The following is an 18,341-nucleotide window of genomic DNA, read 5'->3' as shown; positions in this document are numbered from 1 at the left end:
CTGGGACAAGACGGCCCCCACTCCCACCTCGGATGCGTCAACCTCCACAATAAATGGCTCCTCTTGGTTGGGCTGAATCAGCATGGGGGCCGAGATAAAGCACTTCTTGAGGGTCTCAAAGGCCTGGACGGCCTCAAGGGGCCAATGGAGGACATCAGCACCCTTGCGAGTAAGGTCCGTAAGAGGCTTAGCGACGACCGAGAAGTTGGCAATAAATCTCCTGTAATAGATGGCGAACCCTAAAAAACACTGTAACGCCTTAAGGGAGGCAGGTTGGACCCATTCCGCCACAGCCTGAACCTTGGCAGGGTCCATGCGGAATTCATGAGGAGTGAGGATTTGCCCTAAAAATGGTATCTCCTGTACCCCAAAGACACATTTTTCAGTCTTAGCAAACAGATTATTCTCCCGAAGGACCTGGAGCACCTTCCTGACATGCTCCACGTGGGAGGACCAGTCCTTGGAAAACACCAGTATGTAATCAAGGTACACAACAAGAAAATTACCCAGGTAATCTCTCAGGATTTCATTCATAAAATTCTGGAAGACAGCAGGGGCATTACACAACCCAAAGGGCATGACCAGGTATTCGAAATGACCCTCGGGTGTGTTGAACGCAGTTTTCCACTCATCCCCCTCTTTGATGCGGATAAGGTTATATGCCCCCCGTAGATCGAACTTAGAAAACCATTGGGCTCCCTGAACCTGATTATAAAGATCCGGAATCAAAGGAAGTGGGTACTGGTTCCTTACGGTGACCTTATTCAGGTTACGATAATCAATGCACGGCCTAAGACCACCATCCTTCTTCCCCACGAAGAAGAAGCCAGCACCTACAGGAGAAGTCGAGGGGCGAATGAAACCCTTGGCCAGGCATTCTTGGATATACACCCTCATAGCTTCACGTTCAGGACATGAAAGATTAAATATCCTACCCTTAGGAAGCTTGGCACCAGGCACCAAATCGATGGCGCAATCGTAATCTCTATGGGGGAGCAACACCTCGGAGGCCTCCTTAGAAAACACATCGGCGAAGTCCTGAACAAACTCAGGAAGCGTGTTTACCTCCTCCCGGGGAGAAATAGAGTTAACAGAAAGACATGACATAAGACATTCACTACCCCATTTGGTGAGATCCCCAGTATTCCAATCAAACGTGGGATTATGCAACTGCAACCAGGGAAGACCTAATACCAGATCAGACGATAATCCCTGCATCACCAGTACAGAGCACTGCTCCAAATGCATGGAGCCAACCAGGAGTTCAAAAACAGGAGTATGCTGAGTAAAATAACCATTAGCAAGGGGAGTTGAGTCGATACCTACTACAGGGATAGGATAAGGTAAATCAATAAAAGGCATCTTTAGAGACATAGCAAATTCCACAGACATGATATTAGCAGATGAGCCAGAATCCACGAAAGCGCTGCCCGTGGCAGACCGGCCAGCAAACGAGACCTGAAAGGGAAGCAAAATTTTATTGCGTTTCACATTAACGGGAAATACCTTTGCGCCCAAGTGACCTCCCCGATGATCACTTAGGCGCGGAAGTTTTCCGGCTTCTTATTCTTGCGCCTGGGACAGGTGTTCAGTAGATGCTTGTCGTCCCCACAGTAGAAGCAGAGACCATTCATTCTGCGAAACTCCCTACGTTGTCGAGGGGACATGGAGGCCCCGAGTTGCATAGGTACCTCCGAGTCCTCCGTGGAGGGGCGAGGAGACGGGACCTCGGGGGGGATCGCAGAAAAGTCAGAGGGGAGCACATTGAAGCGTTCAAGCTGACGTTCCCTGAGACGTCGGTCAAGTCGTACTGCTAGGGCCATAACCTGGTCAAGGGAGTCAGAAGAGGGGTAGCTAACCAGCAGATCCTTCAGGGCGTCAGATAATCCTAACCTAAACTGGCACCTTAGGGCCGGATCGTTCCACCGAGAAGCTACGCACCACTTTCTAAAATCAGAACAGTATTCCTCAACCGGTCTCCTACCCTGACGTAAGGTCACCAGCTGACTCTCGGCTAAAGCAGTCCTGTCAGTCTCGTCGTAAATGAGTCCGAGGGCAGAGAAAAAACGATCAACAGAGGAAAGTTCAGGGGCGTCAGGAGCCAAGGAGAAGGCCCACTCTTGGGGCCCTTCCTGGAGTCGGGATATGATGATACCCACCCGCTGGTTCTCGGAACCTGAGGAGTGGGGTTTTAGGCGGAAATACAGTCTGCAACTCTCCCGGAAGGAGAGAAACGTCTTACGGTCCCCTGAGAACCGGTCAGGTAACTTGAGGTCGGGTTCTAGAGGTGAGGTGAGGGGTACTACTAAGGCAGCGTCACCCTGGTTGACCCTCTGGGCCAGGGCCTGGACCTGTAGGGAGAGGCCCTGCATCTGCTGGGTCAGGGTCTCAAGGGGGTCCATGATAGCGTCAGCGTATGAGAAATGGTAGACTAGGTAGGGGCTTGTAATTATGTAATGGCAGGAAGGAGGTGAAGGGAAAGTGAGCCCTAATCTACCCACCGCCCTGTCCCTGCCTACTTGCAACGACCCGCCCTAGGCGACGGGGTACAACTGGGCGGCGGTCCCTACGCTGTCTAAGTGCACGGGAGAACAAACAGGGAACACGCAAGGGAAGGGGCAGTAGCTTTCAGGATGCCCGTCATACATTACACTGCGGGACTCAAGACAATTGCAACTTGGTCCAAGTGGCAGATCTACTAATAGAGCAGATATTTTCCGCATACACTCATTATATCATGGACATGGTCTATAGGGCTGGACAGTCATACGTCTATCATTTTTCAGCCATCTCGGAAATTCAATCACATTTTGGGATCAAATTTTAGGATGTTAAAAATGCGTTGTCCTCTTCAGAAAAGTTGTTAGATGTGCAATGGTCATATCTGTTTCTGGTACAGCTGGGTGACAACCAATATGGGTGCAATTACTGTTACCACATTAGTTTTCACCCAGTTTTTCTAGTCTCCTGAATGCAATATCTGCCTAGATAACCAGTAATATGGAAGCTGGAGACCAATCTGCCTGGGTATGAAACTTCATTTTCATGGATACAGATATAACTAAGAAACTGGATAGAATGAGTCAAGTAAATATTTTTACTAGCGATTTTTTATTTATTTTTTTGTATGTTTTTTTTTCCCCCTAAGGGGCAATGCACTTTATTGCACTTTATTGCACTTTATTGTCCACATTGCATGATCATGCATCAACCCATCAATTGGCAGCTCTTTCTGTGCGAGTTAGTGGTACCACTTTATTATGCATGATTCATGTTCCTATTATTATTATTATTCTCCTCCTTTGCTATTATTATTCACTAGAACCGTGAAATTCTACACATGCTACATTGTGCTGCGCTGACTAGCAGGTCCGTAGCTGGACTAGTGAAGCGTACAGACCAATTTGCTATATTTTCTGGGACAATTGAAATATAAATACAGTTCAATCTGTTAACAAAAAGTGTGCCCAGGGGCCAATTCTGATATTTTGTAGTCTAAAGATCCAGCGACTCGTTCTATCCTGTGGGCACGGGGCTCTTCTTGGCCATGCTGATATAACACTCAGATTTTTCAAGGCATGTTTTGGTGACAGAGACTAACAGACTGTAAAAGATGTGTGTTTTTCCCAGTTTCTCTACTAGGAACATAGCCCTGAAGAAAAACTGAAATAAATAGGACAGCCTTGTCATATGGTGGCAGAGAGTCCAATCCTGCCTGACCTCAGGGTGTTGTTTTAAAATTAACTGCCAGCGCTAGGCGAACAGAACGTGAAATTGGAATTTACCACTTATATGTCATTTACTCAGCGTCTGCTCCATTTTAACTTCCCCAAGGTGGTATTCATCAGGGTCCTGCGCTGCCAGAGATATCTTGTAATTTATAAGATGCAAACCGTACGACTAAACTGAAACAAATATGGTACGGCCAAATGTATATATATATATACATTCCTGTAGACTAAAAAGTCTGATAATCTGGCACATGTCTTCAGGACTTCAATATAATCTGCAATATTCAGGACTGGATTTACCTATAGGGAAAGTTGGCCTGTGCCTATGGGCGGCCCTAGGGGAAGCATTGCATTTTTTTTTCATTGCCCCGGTGCATCTAAAATAAAACATAATGAAAAAACTATGCAAATAGTCTGGATTAAAAATATCCTACAGTATTGTGTATACAGGTTTAGTGCCAATTTGTGTCTCTATGGTTACAGACTACAAACAAACATGGTGTGTAGTCTGCTCCTGCAGTCATGCTTACTTCCATCTGTCCCCTACTTTTTGCTAGATTACATTCGGTAGGTTAGCAACACATGACTGTGAAATCAGACTACACCATGTTTATTTGTAGTCTGTTACCATAGAGACACATAGCTTTGCATAGGAACTTTCAACACAAAACGGTAAAATATTTATTTTGTTTTTAACCATTTTCACAGTTGCTCTATTGGATGTATGGAAACAATAATTCAATTGATAGCAAAAGTATACCTATCATTTCAGTCAAAGATTAACCCCTTCCTGACACGTCGGGTGGGGGAGTATGGAGCAGGCTCACAGGCTGAGCCCGCTCCATAGAACGAGTGTGTTGGCTGTGTGTTAGAGCCGACACTTCCGGGTAACAAGCGGGATCCCGCTCGTTTAACCCGTTAAATGCCACAGTTGCTATTAATGACTAAAATTACTTAAATGACTAAAACAGGGGGGTGACCCCCTGTAACATTCCACCATTATGCCCGTGGCGCGATCGGGGGTTGCCGATGGTTGGCATGGCAGCCTGCTGAAGGCCCCCAGGTCCGCCATCTTTTGCCTCTGGCAGGGCTTTATAAGAGACTGTCAGTATCACGATACACTGCAATACATTATTACTGCAGTATATTGTGCAAGCGATCCAGCAATCACTGGTTCAAGTCCCCTAGGGGGACAAGTAAAAATGTTTTTAAATAAAGCTGTTTTTTTGAATAAATTTAAATAAAAAATGAATTAAAAGTTAAAAAAAAAAAACTTTTCCCATTTTCCCTCAAGCACAATGTAAAAAAATTTAAAAATTAACATAACTAGTATCAACTCATCCGTAAAAGTCTGAATTATTACAATATATCATTATTTAGTCCGCACGGAGAACGCTGTAAAAATAAAAAAATTAAAAACGTCAGAATTCCTGTATTGTGGTCACTTCATCTCCCACAGAAAATAAGCCTTCATACCGCTGAATCGACGGAAAAATAAAAAAGTTATGGCTCAAATTTTATTTTTAACAATCAGTTTTTTTCTTTGTAAAAGTAGTAAAACATTAAAAGAACTATAGAAATTTGGTATCGCTGCAATCGCATTGACCCGCAGAATAAAGTTAACATGCCGTTTTTACTGCACGGTGAACGTTGTAAAAACAAAACCACTCAAAAGATTGAGGAATCGCTGTTTTTTTCCTATTCCACACCACAAATGTTTGTTTTTTTCATAATTTCCCACTACATTATATTGTACAAAAATGGTGCTGTGAAAATCTACAACTCGTCCCGCAAAAAACCAAGCCCTCATACAGCAATATTGATGGAAAAATAAAAAAGTTATGACTTTTGAAAGGTGGGGGAGGAAAAAAACAAAGTGAAAATCCGAAAAATGGCTGCGGTGGGAAGGGGTTAAAGTAACTGATTTATCCTCAAGTTGTTAAAATTTTCAGCAATTTCTTAGTTCTCTTTGTTTCTGAGTTCTGAACAAAAAAAAGTTCTGTCTATGAGACGTTTGTCTGCAGGACTCGGAGGTTGCTGTTCATCAATATTGGGGATTCCCATTAAGTCCTTATGTGTCTGAGATGGAAAAATATCACATTTATGACTTCTCTATGAGGATAGTCTTTATTTTTGGACATGACTGTAACTATAAGTGAATAACAGATGGAGGACCTCAGGTTGTCTGGCCCGGTACGTGCACTGTATGGGTGGTGATGATTTAATAGACCTCTTTATACTGTCTCTGCCAACTTCTGTTCATGGACCTACTCTGACGTCTGACAAGTCTTCTACTCTCCCTTCTTTAAGTTACTGTGTTCTTCATCTCTGCGTCCCAAGGTCAGGTGTGTTATCCAAATGAATACGTTCTCCCCGTACTCCATAGATCAGTGACAGGGAAGGAGGACTTGTAAGAATGATGCTCTAATCTTCATACTGCTGCTCATGTTAATTGTTCTGGTGATGTATGGACTTGTCTGTGGTCCTAGACTCCAGCCTGAGAAGGAGCACTGGTTTTATCAGTGACTCTTTAGACAATCTTTATGATATCCGCATAAGATGACTTCTCGTTGTTTTATATTACCTTCTTCTCTTTCTGTGTGGACTAATTGGGACTCCTATTTTATACAATTCAAAAGTTTAGATTTGTCCTTGGTGACCCACAGAGAAACCTAATTCCCCACAGCTTCTCTCTACACAACAGCAGATACAGACTGTTTTACGACATCCGGTGCCTGCCTCATTGTATGCAGAGCACAGGCTGCTGTCATTTCTTTCTTGCAATCTGCTGAGGGATTTTTGATCCATTATCTGGTCTTTCACACTCCGTGGCACAGCTACAATGGGTGCAGAGGTTGCAGTCACACCACTGGTGCCTCTGTATTATAAATGGCATGGGGCAGATGTGGGGGCCTTGGTACATATTATGTTTTAGGGCCCAGTTCTGATGAATTTCTGTGTATGCAATTCCCTAATATACAAGCATAGGCTCATCTGTAGCTCATAGAAGGTGAATCTACACCTTAATGGGGTTGTCTTGGGAAGTCAAACCCTTCTCTAATCCGCTGATTGTCATGAGTTCAGCTCCTGAAACACCCAACCCAACAATCGACTGTTATTGTTGAGGAAGTACTGTATCATTCGGCCATACATTTGAGGAAATGAATGGCTGACCCCATAATATATGGAAGGGCCAGGTCCGTCAGAGCGAGAGCTGCTCTTATTTAGCAACGTCACACTCTGGTTTATAGAAGGGAGACCCCTCTTTATGACATCTATATGCACTAGTAGGGAATATGGAAATGGGTTATCTTGATAAGGGCTATCTACTTTTTTGCTCTAGGCAGTCCTCCCATCTCCTTAATCTTGAAGCAGTTACCACCACAGATTCTCTTTTAGATAAGTTATGTGTGTAAACCCCTATTAAAGCTGAACTAGTGGTGCAAATTTAATCTACTTAAAAGGGGTTGTCCAACTTCATGAATTTTTTTTTTTATTTATTTACAATGGTGTAAAATAACTAAAGAACTTATACCCACTTTACTAACCCCTGCTGCTGATTTCCTAGTCCCTCGCCATTTTTGAAAAATGTCATAGGGTTGGACTCCCCCTTTAATGGCCTGCCAAAATATTAATGAGAAGTATTGATTATACTTTACTCCTCCTCTCTGTGAAAGTCTAGAGGGGTTACTTGACACACTTTCCTGTATCCCTGAAGAGTCCAATTTCTGAGGCGTCAGGAGTGGGGTCTTCTTCTTCCAGAATTTCAGAGAGCCATTTATTGACAATAATGGCTTCCTGTTTAGCTCTGATATGATAACTAGCGGGATCGTGTTTTGGGAAACTTTCCATTTAAAAATCAATCCGTAGTGCTCATTTTCTCTAGTGCCTGTCACTAGTTGTAAGTCAAAAATTGGGCAACATTTGCTAAAATATTATCTGGAAAAACTGTCAAATGAAAATGATCTAGGAAATTCCAATAGTCTGGCACCTGATGGTCCAGGGGAGGGTACACAGGTCAATGGTGTAATCCTGCAGGTCTGACGTTCTCATTAACTTCAGGATTTGAATCCAGGAATACTTCTTCATGGACCATCAAAATGCTTTTTTTGGAATTTACATTAGCCATCAGGCATCTGGCTGGTCCCATGAATGGTGGATAACCAGGACCTTGCTGGACATGTGTCTGGTTAGGCTTTCATGGTCCATTAATGCTGACTTACTTTGTTTTTATCTTTTATAGTCCAGCACCTCCTTCAACAGAGATACAATGAAGGCTGGCACTGGCAGGAGATTTCTTGGAGGTCTTCAGGACAACTCATCATATTGTTACACATTGGAAGTTTCCTTCTATAGCTACATGTTGAGAGGAACCACTTCCACTATTCCTTATACTGAGGAAGCCTGTATCCTTTTATAACAATATCTTGACCTAGAAACCTAGTAAGCAGAAACACAAGGTAAGCTGTAGGAACCATCGGTATCATATATGACCACAAAATATATACCTATGGAAGCAGAATTCGGGGGTTTTCACCAAAGGAGGTTTATCCATTTTTTTTTCTGTAATATACTTTTTACTGTTACTGAGTTTTACCAAGTATTTCTTTTAAAATGTATCCAGATACTTTACAAAAAAATAATGTGGAGTCAAGTTGCATGAATAGTAAACGTCAGAAAGCTCATAGATGAATGTAAACCTTTTTACATTCCGGCTCCCATAAAAATATTCTATAGGCAACTAAAACTCCTTAGGTTCAGCCTTAGGTTTGTTGGTGCACTGTGCAGTACTTTCTATGAATACCCCCATCTCACTTATGGTATAGCATGCAGAGCCCAAATCATACAATCATACAGTGCCCAAATAACACCACCGACACTAGGGAATGTATCTGCATCCTAAGCAGCTGCCTTTCAGTAAGTTTGGGTACCAAGTATAGGATTTGGGGGTGCAAACTCCGGGCACCCAGGCCATCAAGCCCAATGGTGCCCCCTATAGTAATGACAGGTTGTAATGTCCGTGGCTGCGGACTGTCAGCTCCAACCTCCCCCTGATAGCCGCAGCCACGAGTCGGCAAGCGCTGGCCTCAGCCTCCTCCTCAGGAGACGCCAGCGCTCGCATCCACTCACCTCTGCCGGATCCTGTAGGGTGCGCCTGCACGCTTGTTCCCGCTCTTAAAGGGGCAGCGCGCGCACCGGACCTCATGGACGAACTTTGACCCGTGAGTACCCTGGACTATAAGAGGGGTCCAGCCCCCTAGTTCTATGCCTGAGCGTTGTTGTGTTCCCTAAGTTTGTCTATGTGATGGCCTCCTAGTTGTTTCCTGTTCCAGTCCCTGTCCCTGTACCTATACTTGTTTCCAGTTCCTGTTCCTAGCAATCCATACCTTCCTGGTCTAGCACGGAGCCGTGCCAAAGTCGTGTCGTGCTGCATCCACGTCTGACCTGCTTCACATCGCCTGACGTCCGCTTGCTACCTAGTCCAAGCCGAGCCTGCCCTGCCGCTCTCTGAGCTGCCACAGGTACCTATAGAACTACAGACTATCACCTGCTCCCTGTTGGCCAGCTGCCTTACCGCCATGGCGGTACGGCGCAGTGGGTCCACAGACCCTTCGTGACACAGGTGATGTGACAAGTGCGACTGCACAGGTCGCACAATCCCAAGGCCGAACGTAGATGCCCATAATGCCATAATTCAATAACACAAAGCCCGGCCTCACATAAAGCTTATTAAAGTCCCCTGAAAAGAGCCTCCACGGTACAAGGAACCTGCAGTTACTTTTACATAGTGCATCATACTCCGACTCTACAGAGTGCGCAAGACCAAATTTCATCATCCTGGAAGAAAGTTATTTTTTTTCTGTACCATTTCCAGCCTCTAAGAGATCAACCAGGCTTAGGCAGATCAGACTTTATCCAGTAGACTTTATACACGGCGTCCATCCATAGTCGGAGATCTAGACCCATGTTGGAGATCAGTACAATTATTGGAAGCCTGGATTACAGCAGTATAAATTCTGCAGGTTAAAAATGACCCTGCTTAGCAAAGATCAGCAAGTAAAGCAGGTGTGTTAGCGAAGGTGCTGTAAGACTTCCATCAATGAGAAGCAGATTCTTACCAGCTAATTTGATTTGCAACACAGCAGACACTTCTTGCTCCGATATCTCTTCCTGTCATAGCCATTTCTCTTCTTCTTCGTGGGTAAGGCAGCATTTGATGTCCCAGCGAAGATAGTCACACAAGCTGAGAATCATAGCAGCCGATTAAATCTCCATTTCTTTCTGACATGAAAAATCAGATCGGTGGTGGTCCATGTTCGACTCTTTACAGCCTATGGGAATGTTTCTTGCAGGTTTCTCATAATTTGCTGGACATAGACATGAAATGATATAACGCGGACCATGGTTGCTTATTTTATAACTGTTATTCAGTGGCATAGGAGTGCGAGTTGCGGTGGTTGTAATGGCGGCTGGGGATGATGTACTTTTTTATTGCGCTGGTTATATTACCTAAATATATAGTTCATTGTTAGGCTGGGTTCACACACCCTATTTACGGACGTAATTCGGGCGTTTTAGCCTCGAATTACGTCCGAAAATACGGCTCCAAAGCGTCGGCAAACATCTGCCCATTCATTTGAATGGGGTTACGATGTTCTGTGCCGACGGTCATTTTTTTGACGCGGCTGAAATTACGGAGCTGTTTTCAGGTGAAAACAGCTCCGGAATTTCAGACGTAATGGCATGTGCAGGCGTTTTTCGCTGCGTCCATTACGGATGTAATTGGAGCGGTTTTTCCATCGAGTCAATGGAAAACGGCTCCAATTACGTCTCAAGAAGTGACAGGCACTTCTTTGACGCGGGCGTCTTTTGACAGCGGCGCGTAAAAAAAATGACCGTCGGCACAGAACATCGTAAAGCCCATTTAAATGAATGGGCAGATGTGTGCTGACGCTTTGGAGCCGTATTTTAGGACGTAATTCGAGGCTAATACGCCCGAATAGGGTGTGTGCACCCAGCCTTATGGTGCTTATAGCTTTGACATGGGCATTTAGGTGCCAACTCCACATATAGATGTCCCTAGGAGATTTCAAGTGAATGTCCACCCTTGAATACCATTTTTGTGTTTTTTTTAAATAAAAATAGCTTAAAAAATTTCTGCTGATTAATTTCTTACTATATCTTTATAGTGGTCGGAGCTTTGTTTTTCCAATACAGAGCTTGAACAAGATTAGAAAAAAATGGCCAGCTCAGAAACAGCGCCACTCTTCTGCATGGACTGTGTCTGGTATTGCAACTCAGTTTCACAGAAATGAATAGAGCAAAACTGCAATATCAGACACCGTCTATAAGCTCGAGTGGCGCTGTTTCTTGAAAAAATGATGAGCATGTCAACTCATTGCATGACCTCCATTATGAGATCTGAGGCATATGATCTACATTAAGTAGCAACAACCAGAAGATCCTTAGGGGAAAATTTTGATTTGTATCCCCCAAATGTAATTAAAGGGTAACTAAACTTTCAAAAAACTTCTGACATGTCATAGTGACATGTCAGAAGTTTTGATCGGTGGGGGTCCAAGCACTGGGACCCCCACAGATCGCTAAAACAAAGTGGCAGAAGTGCTCGGGTGAGCGATTAGCCGCTTTGCTTCTGATCGGCTTTTCTCGGAAATCCAAGCATTTGATGGCTCAATAGAAGCGATCGGCGGGGGTCCCAGTGCTTGGACCCCCACCGATCAAAACTTCTGACATGTCACTATGACATGTCAGAAGTTTGTTTTTAAAGTTTAGTTACTCTTTCCTGATATCTGTAATGCCCCATGTGACACTAACCCCCAGTGTTATAAGAGGGGGCAGCTATGGTCTACTGAAGTTAACAAAAAAGGCTTTGAATTTAAAAGAAAAATAATAATGTTAAATAATAAATTTGATTTTATGAAAAACAAATTACCTTCATTTCTCCTTTTTAAAAGCAAATGTCAGAGAAATGTCAGCTATAATAAAATGTCTCTTTTATGAAATATCACTTTGAATATTTGACGAATGTATATATGTAAATGTCTCCAGAATTTGACAGTAGAAAATTAAGTGAATTCATATCCGGACTCCATTACATTACCATTCTGCATTGTAAGCCATATTCACATGGTGGGGATATATCATGGTGACGGCGCTAAGGTGATAACAGAAGTCTTTACCCCTTCAGATATATCTATTGAATGTCTAACCATAACACTATTCTTGTTTTTTATCTAGATAGGTTAAAAATTCTGACCTTATTAATTTCTTTATAAATCTTTATATTGGTCGGAGATACATTCACGTGATACAGAGCTCCAAATCTCCTGCATAGACATAGATTCAAAAGATAACATGCTACCTGCATCCACCACTAGGGGGAGCTGAGAAGCTTACTGCATACTGTTTTACATTTAACTCAATAATAAACTAGAATGCATAAAATTACTAAGCTCCCCCTAGTGGTGGTTACAGGCGTTATTTAAATGTATATCTCATCAGGGAATTTGGAGCTCAGTATCACTAAAAAGGAGCTCTAAACGCTATAAAGATATATTAAGAAATTAATAATCACAAAATTTTGGACCCAAAATTGACATGATGATGAAATGGCGACATTTACTTTAACTCTCCCAAGAATGGCTGCCCATAAACTTGCAGAGAAAACAAATCTCTATGGGCAGATTAAAGAGTACCTACAATCAATACAGTATACAGTTACAGCAGCATTATTTTATTATATGTGTTATTCAGGTCAATAGCAGCAGTATACAGCTGTAGACATATCGGCCCCCTAGTGGTGGCAACAGGCAGCCAAGATTTTTACACATAAAACATACATCAAAATAATCATGTGCTGTATTGTATTTTATATAGTGCAAAAAAATATGGAATGTTTATATATGATGAAGTGTGTGTGTGTGTGTGTGTGTGTGTGTGTGTGTGTGTGTATATATATATATATATATATATATATATATATAAATAATTTGATGAATACCACAGCCATTCTTTAAAGTCTCCCTAAACGCTTATCACTTGCGTCTAGTATTTTAGAAAATATAAAAATCATTCAATTTAATTGTGCGGGAATTTAAAAAAAAAAAAATTAATAATAATTAAATGCCGACATTTTTAGGTAAGTTGAATAACAGACAATATATCTGCCAGTACAAGCTACAGAGGTTGTATTCCAGCTTTTCTAGAACTCTAGTCATGTAATCCTATATCCCCTAACTCCATATCAGTGCATACTTGGCCCAAATAGTTACTTTACCAACTCAGCTCTGCTACATCTATCAATTTTCTTTACTGTACTATGTCATAGATTGCTGCTATACAAAAAAAATTCCAGATCTACAAAATAAACATGATGCTGAACTATCCGATTTTCTGAATTATGAAACATTCGGAATTAAGAATTTCCATACGGAGGAATCTCGGATAAAATATAGGATTTCAGAAATGTAGCGTCTGCCGGGGAGTGGGTGTGCGCTGGATTGTAGACTATCGCAGGTTTGTTGTATTAGTAAGGAGAATATTACTTGCTAGCAGAAGGAAGGAAACCTTGGCAGTAAGTTACTGGGGAAAGATGGGTTAATTGTAAGTAAGAAAACGCAGAGTTGGTGGCAGTGACAACCATTTACTTTTCTCCCGCTTGGCATACATGGAAATTGTGTTATCAAATGTTCTGTCTGATCCTGTCAAGTTTATAGCGATCGCTTCAAACAATTTAATGTCGCTGAAAGCATACAGTTACAAATTATAGACTTTTAAAGTTATTTCACGGTGATAATGCTGTCAACCTCTAATACGGTTCTAAAAGGCACGGTGACGATAATGACACATGGAGTCGCTGTGAGTGGAGCTCCTGCCTTTGTTGCTATATTGATATTTTTTTATTTTCAGTCGCACGTCTCTAGCGTTCACTCACAGGCTCGGCACAGTCTCTGGATGACAGGGTATCACGGTGAGGCAGCCGCAAGGCATTCTGGGAATGAGATGGAAATGTAAAAGTGGAATGCGGTACTGGCAAAAAAGCATCAGTTGTCTGATTTTATTTGTATTGATGTTTTATGACAGTTTATGGGTTAATTTTTTATCTAGAAGAGGATGATTTAAGCTAGTGGCACATGACTGTAAGGCTGCGTTAACACGACGGATCTTCACGGGGATTTCGGCCTGAAACCGCCTAAAACTGAGATTGTAGTTCATATAGCGCAGATTTTAACGACGCGGATATGAAATCCACGTTGCGGAAAAAACAGAAGGGATTCTGCACGGAAATCGCATTGGGTAGCCACACGCCGATTAGCATCAGATGAACCTGCAAAACCATGTCAGAAATCCGATCTACAGAGGATATTTCCAACTGAAAAATCTGTAGTGAGCACAGAGCCTAATACGGTCGCGTTTTGTCATCATTATTATGGCTACAACATCCGGAACCCCACATGGTTCTACTGAAAGGGACTTTGATCCCCATGGACTTCTACTGAAAGGGACTTTGATCCCCATATACTTCTACTGAAACTAACTTTGATCCCCATAGACTTCTACTGAAAGGGACTTTGACCCCCATATACTTCTACTGAAACTAACTTTGATCCCCATGGACTTCTACTGAAGCTAACTTTGATCCCCATAGACTTCTACTGAAAGGGACTTTGATCCCCATAGACTTCTACTGAAAGGGACTTTGATCCCCATAGACTTCTACTGAAAGGGACTTTGATCCCCATAGGCCAGGGGTCAGCAACCTTCGACACTCCAGCTGTTGTGAAACTACAACTTCCAGCATGTCCTGACAGTGACAGGCTTTATTATTCCACCCAAAGGCCGTCAGGGCATGCTGGGAATTGTAGTTTCACAGCAGCTGGAGTGCCGAAGGTTGCTGAACCCTGCCATAGGCTTCTACTGAAACAAACTTCAATCACCGTAGGCTTCTATTGTTTATCGGTTTAGTGGAACCACATGGTCTGTCCATTATGATCCACATGTAATTATTTATTATAAAATGATTGTAAAGAATATTGTCGGCAAGCTCTGTGATTGCCGGGGAGCAGACAAATATGCAAAGGCAGCTGCCTAGCAGTAGGGGCTGCTGGCAATAGGTGACAACAGTTAATCATCCTACTCCTGTGGAGATCAACAGGTGTCACCCGGTATGGTGTAGAAATGCTTAGTCCTTAAAGGGGATGTCCACTTTTGACAATTCCATTCTAATTAGAAGCCCATTCCCCTGAAAACAAAAATCAATCACAGGGCGTCCTGCAGCGAAACAGTGAGGGTAAGCTGCTATTTTTTATTTTTTTTAATATAGCATGCCCTGAAAACTGCTTAATTTCTTCCCACATGAGTAATGTTTGTAGTTTTTTAACCATGAAGACACGTTAGTCTGCCTAGGAACTGTGTAGACAAAACAGTAGGAGATTATTATTCAAGACTATAAAAAAAAAATTGGTTGCAAAGCCGACATATTAAGGGTCTATTCACACATTGCGGTTATGTAATTTTATTTTTTGGCAGAAGTCTTGATTTGGCCGCACCGTGTGAATAAGCCCCAATCCAGTGGTTTTTAACCTGTGCCTCTTCAGGTGTTACTAAGCTTTAACTCTTGGAATGCTCTAAAAGCCATGCTGGGAGTTGTAGTTTCGGCAGAGGTTAGAAACAGACCGATGATGGAGAAACAGAAGCGGAAAATGACATAAAATGGCAATTTCATTGTAAAAGATACAGCAAAACGTCTTCTAATTGTCAGCGACTCGCACTCAAGCTGAACAAAGTACAAACAATGCAGGAGGTTCATCTATATTAAAGGGATTATAAATATCTCAGCCAAATATGAACTGACAATATAAGTATATTCTGTGTACTTCAAGGCCTGAACGCTTAAAACACATCAAAAGTGCTTATTTTCATTGTCACCTGTGCAAATTTGTTTAATCCCTTCCTAAGAATCCTCAAAGTTTCTCCTTTGTCTTCTCTAAGTACGCTAAATAAGACGCCGGCGCGGAGGCAGTGGCGGGAAGAAGAAAAGCTTATGTTTGTATCTAGGCTCTGATATTCTTTTACTTCAAATACAATGTAGATCAACAAATTCAAAGCCCGTGTTTATTCAGCTAATGCTGCGGATTTACAGAAATGGCAGGTTGTTGTTGATGTTTTTTTTAGATATTTTTTTTCTTACTATTGACAGTGCACATGGGAGCTTGGGAGAGATGTAAATGAGCTGCAACGTGCTGCTATTTACAGGTATTAGTAATGTACGGTCTGATATCTGTTCATCTTTTTCTTATATATACAACTGCTCCCTATTTGTATCATCAGAGTCAACTAAGGGCTTGTTCACATCAGCGTTCGCTTTCCGTTCCGAGGTTCCGTCGGAGGTTTCCATCGGGTGAACCCCGCAACGGAAAGTCAAACTGAAACCACAGCTTCCGTTTCAGTCACCATTGAGATCAATGGTGACGGAAACATTGCTAATGGTTTCCGTTCGTCACCATTCCGGCAGGTTTCCGTTTTAACGACGGAATCAATAGCGGAGTCGACAGCGCTATTGATTCCATCGGAAAGACGGAAACCTGCAGGAATGGTGACGAACGGAAACCATTATCAATGTTTCCGTCACCATTGATACCAATAGTGACGGAAACGGAAGCTGTGGTTTCGGTTTGACTTTCCGTTGCGGGGTTCACCCGACGGAAACCTCAGACGAAACCCCGGAACGGAAAGCCAACGCTGATGTGAACACGCCCTAAGGCTTCGTTCACATCTCGGTTGGGACTCCGTTAGTGGGTTCTGTCAGACATTTCCGTCAGGGGAATCCAAACAGAAACCACAGGTTTCCATTTGCATCACCGTTGATTTCAATGGTGAGGGATCCGGTGCAAATCGTTTCCGTTTGTCACGGCTGTTTAAGGGTTCCGTCGTTTTGACAGAATCCATACAGTAGTCGACTGCGCTATTCATTCCGTCTAAACGACAGAACCCTTAAACAACGGTGACAAACGGAAATCATTTGCACCGGATCTGTCACCATTGAAATCAACGGTGTTGCAAACGGAAACCTATGGTTTCCGTTTGTTAAAGTTTGGATTCCGTTCATGATTCCTGAGGAGAAGCTCAGATGGAACCAATGAATGGACCCCCAACGCAGATGTGAACGAAGCCTAATGAGACTGAAAGGAAGGGGGACCATGGTGAGCTACGCTGTTTTGGTAACGCCTATTCACTTCCATGGAAGTGACGAGAAGAGCGTCCGTTAAATATGAAACAAATTATAAGTTCTATATTTTCTAATGTATTTGCACAATTGTCTTCATAGATTCATGAATGAGCCCCATTGTATCGAAATATTGGAGCTTTCTTTTGTGCAGACGTTGAGGTTTCAGCGTGTCATTTTACTGTGAGCTGACCATGGTGCTGACGCGATCTGCACTGACGGCTGTCGCTCCTTACAGTAACTGAACCAATGCTGAAACAACGTAGTCACCCCCCCCCCCCCCAGGACTACACAGACTCCTGTAATTAATGCATATTAATATGTTTATTAGATTATTAATAAAGGATCCTTAGTCCTGAGATCTGCAGCTCACGTCACCAAAATCACCATCAAATAATCACCTGTTATAGGAACGGACTTGTTGTATACGGCGGACCTGTAATTATGAGTCACATTAGAACAATGCAATCATTTCCTTGACCGAGAGCGTGATTGTAAGCCGGACGTTCACTATTATTACGGTCAAAAGCGAGTAATTAATCATCAGGGAATTTAGTAGCGTGATTGCATTACTAGGAATCTCTCATGCAGTCGAGTCCTTAGTGCTGATCAGATGGAAAAATGAAGGTGTTACTTTCTCGGTTAGGCTCAGATTAGCGTATCCTGCAGCGTTATTCTTACCCCAAAAACCACCCGGAACCATGACCGACTTCATTATAAGACAATGGGATCCTTTTGACAACAGATCCCTTATAAGGGTCATCAGTCTGTTAAGAACATACAACGGTAGTGTGAACAGAGCCCTAATGATTTTTTTTTTCCCAGCAGTTAATGTCCTCTTACGTGGTCAATCCTGGGTCGTGTAAATGAGCGCCGATCAATGAGACAACTCGTTAATCGGCGCTCGTTTGCTCCTTTTCACAAGGAGCTATGTATGAGGACAAGCGCTTGTTACTCTGATCGCTCGTCCCCATACATCATTACGTCGGCAGCGCGTCTCACTGTTTACACAGGGAGATGCGCTGCCGACAACGATAATATTTTTCATTTTTAAAACGATACGATCAGCAGATGAACAAACGTTTGTTTGTTCATCGGCTGATCGATACCCTGTTCACACAGGGCAATTATGAGTAACGAGCGTTCTATGAATGAGCGTTTGCCCGATAATTGGCTGGTCTAAAGGGCCTTTTAGACCTCAAGGGTATGTTCACACGGAGTGTTTTCAGCCATTTTTCGGGCCACAAACGTCCTGAAAAACGGCTGAAAAATCTGAAGCGGAACGCCTCCAAACATCTTCCCATTGATTTCAATGGGAAAAACGGCGTTCTGTTCCGAAAGGGTGTTTTTTACGCAGCCGTTTT

The 18,341-nt window shown here is 42.8% G+C and overlaps 1 protein-coding gene across 3 annotated transcripts in view; it reads left to right on the top strand.

The window, feature by feature from the left end:
• AGBL4 (AGBL carboxypeptidase 4) overlaps positions 1-18,341 on the top strand; it is a 1,201,113-nt gene that overhangs the window by 1,097,447 nt on the left and 85,325 nt on the right. For all 3 annotated transcript variants that reach the window (XM_075832130.1, XM_075832129.1, XM_075832131.1), the window contains exon 11: positions 7,975-8,137. In XM_075832130.1, coding sequence (XP_075688245.1) covers positions 7,975-8,137 — 163 coding nt within the window. The remainder of the gene's footprint in view (positions 1-7,974; positions 8,138-18,341) is intronic.

Source organism: Rhinoderma darwinii, chromosome 7, assembly GCF_050947455.1.
Source record: "Rhinoderma darwinii isolate aRhiDar2 chromosome 7, aRhiDar2.hap1, whole genome shotgun sequence".
In the NCBI taxonomy this organism is placed as follows: domain Eukaryota; kingdom Metazoa; phylum Chordata; class Amphibia; order Anura; family Rhinodermatidae; genus Rhinoderma; species Rhinoderma darwinii.
The sequence above is the reverse complement of the archived record's forward strand: the minus strand, read 5'-3'. Positions and strand labels throughout refer to the sequence as shown.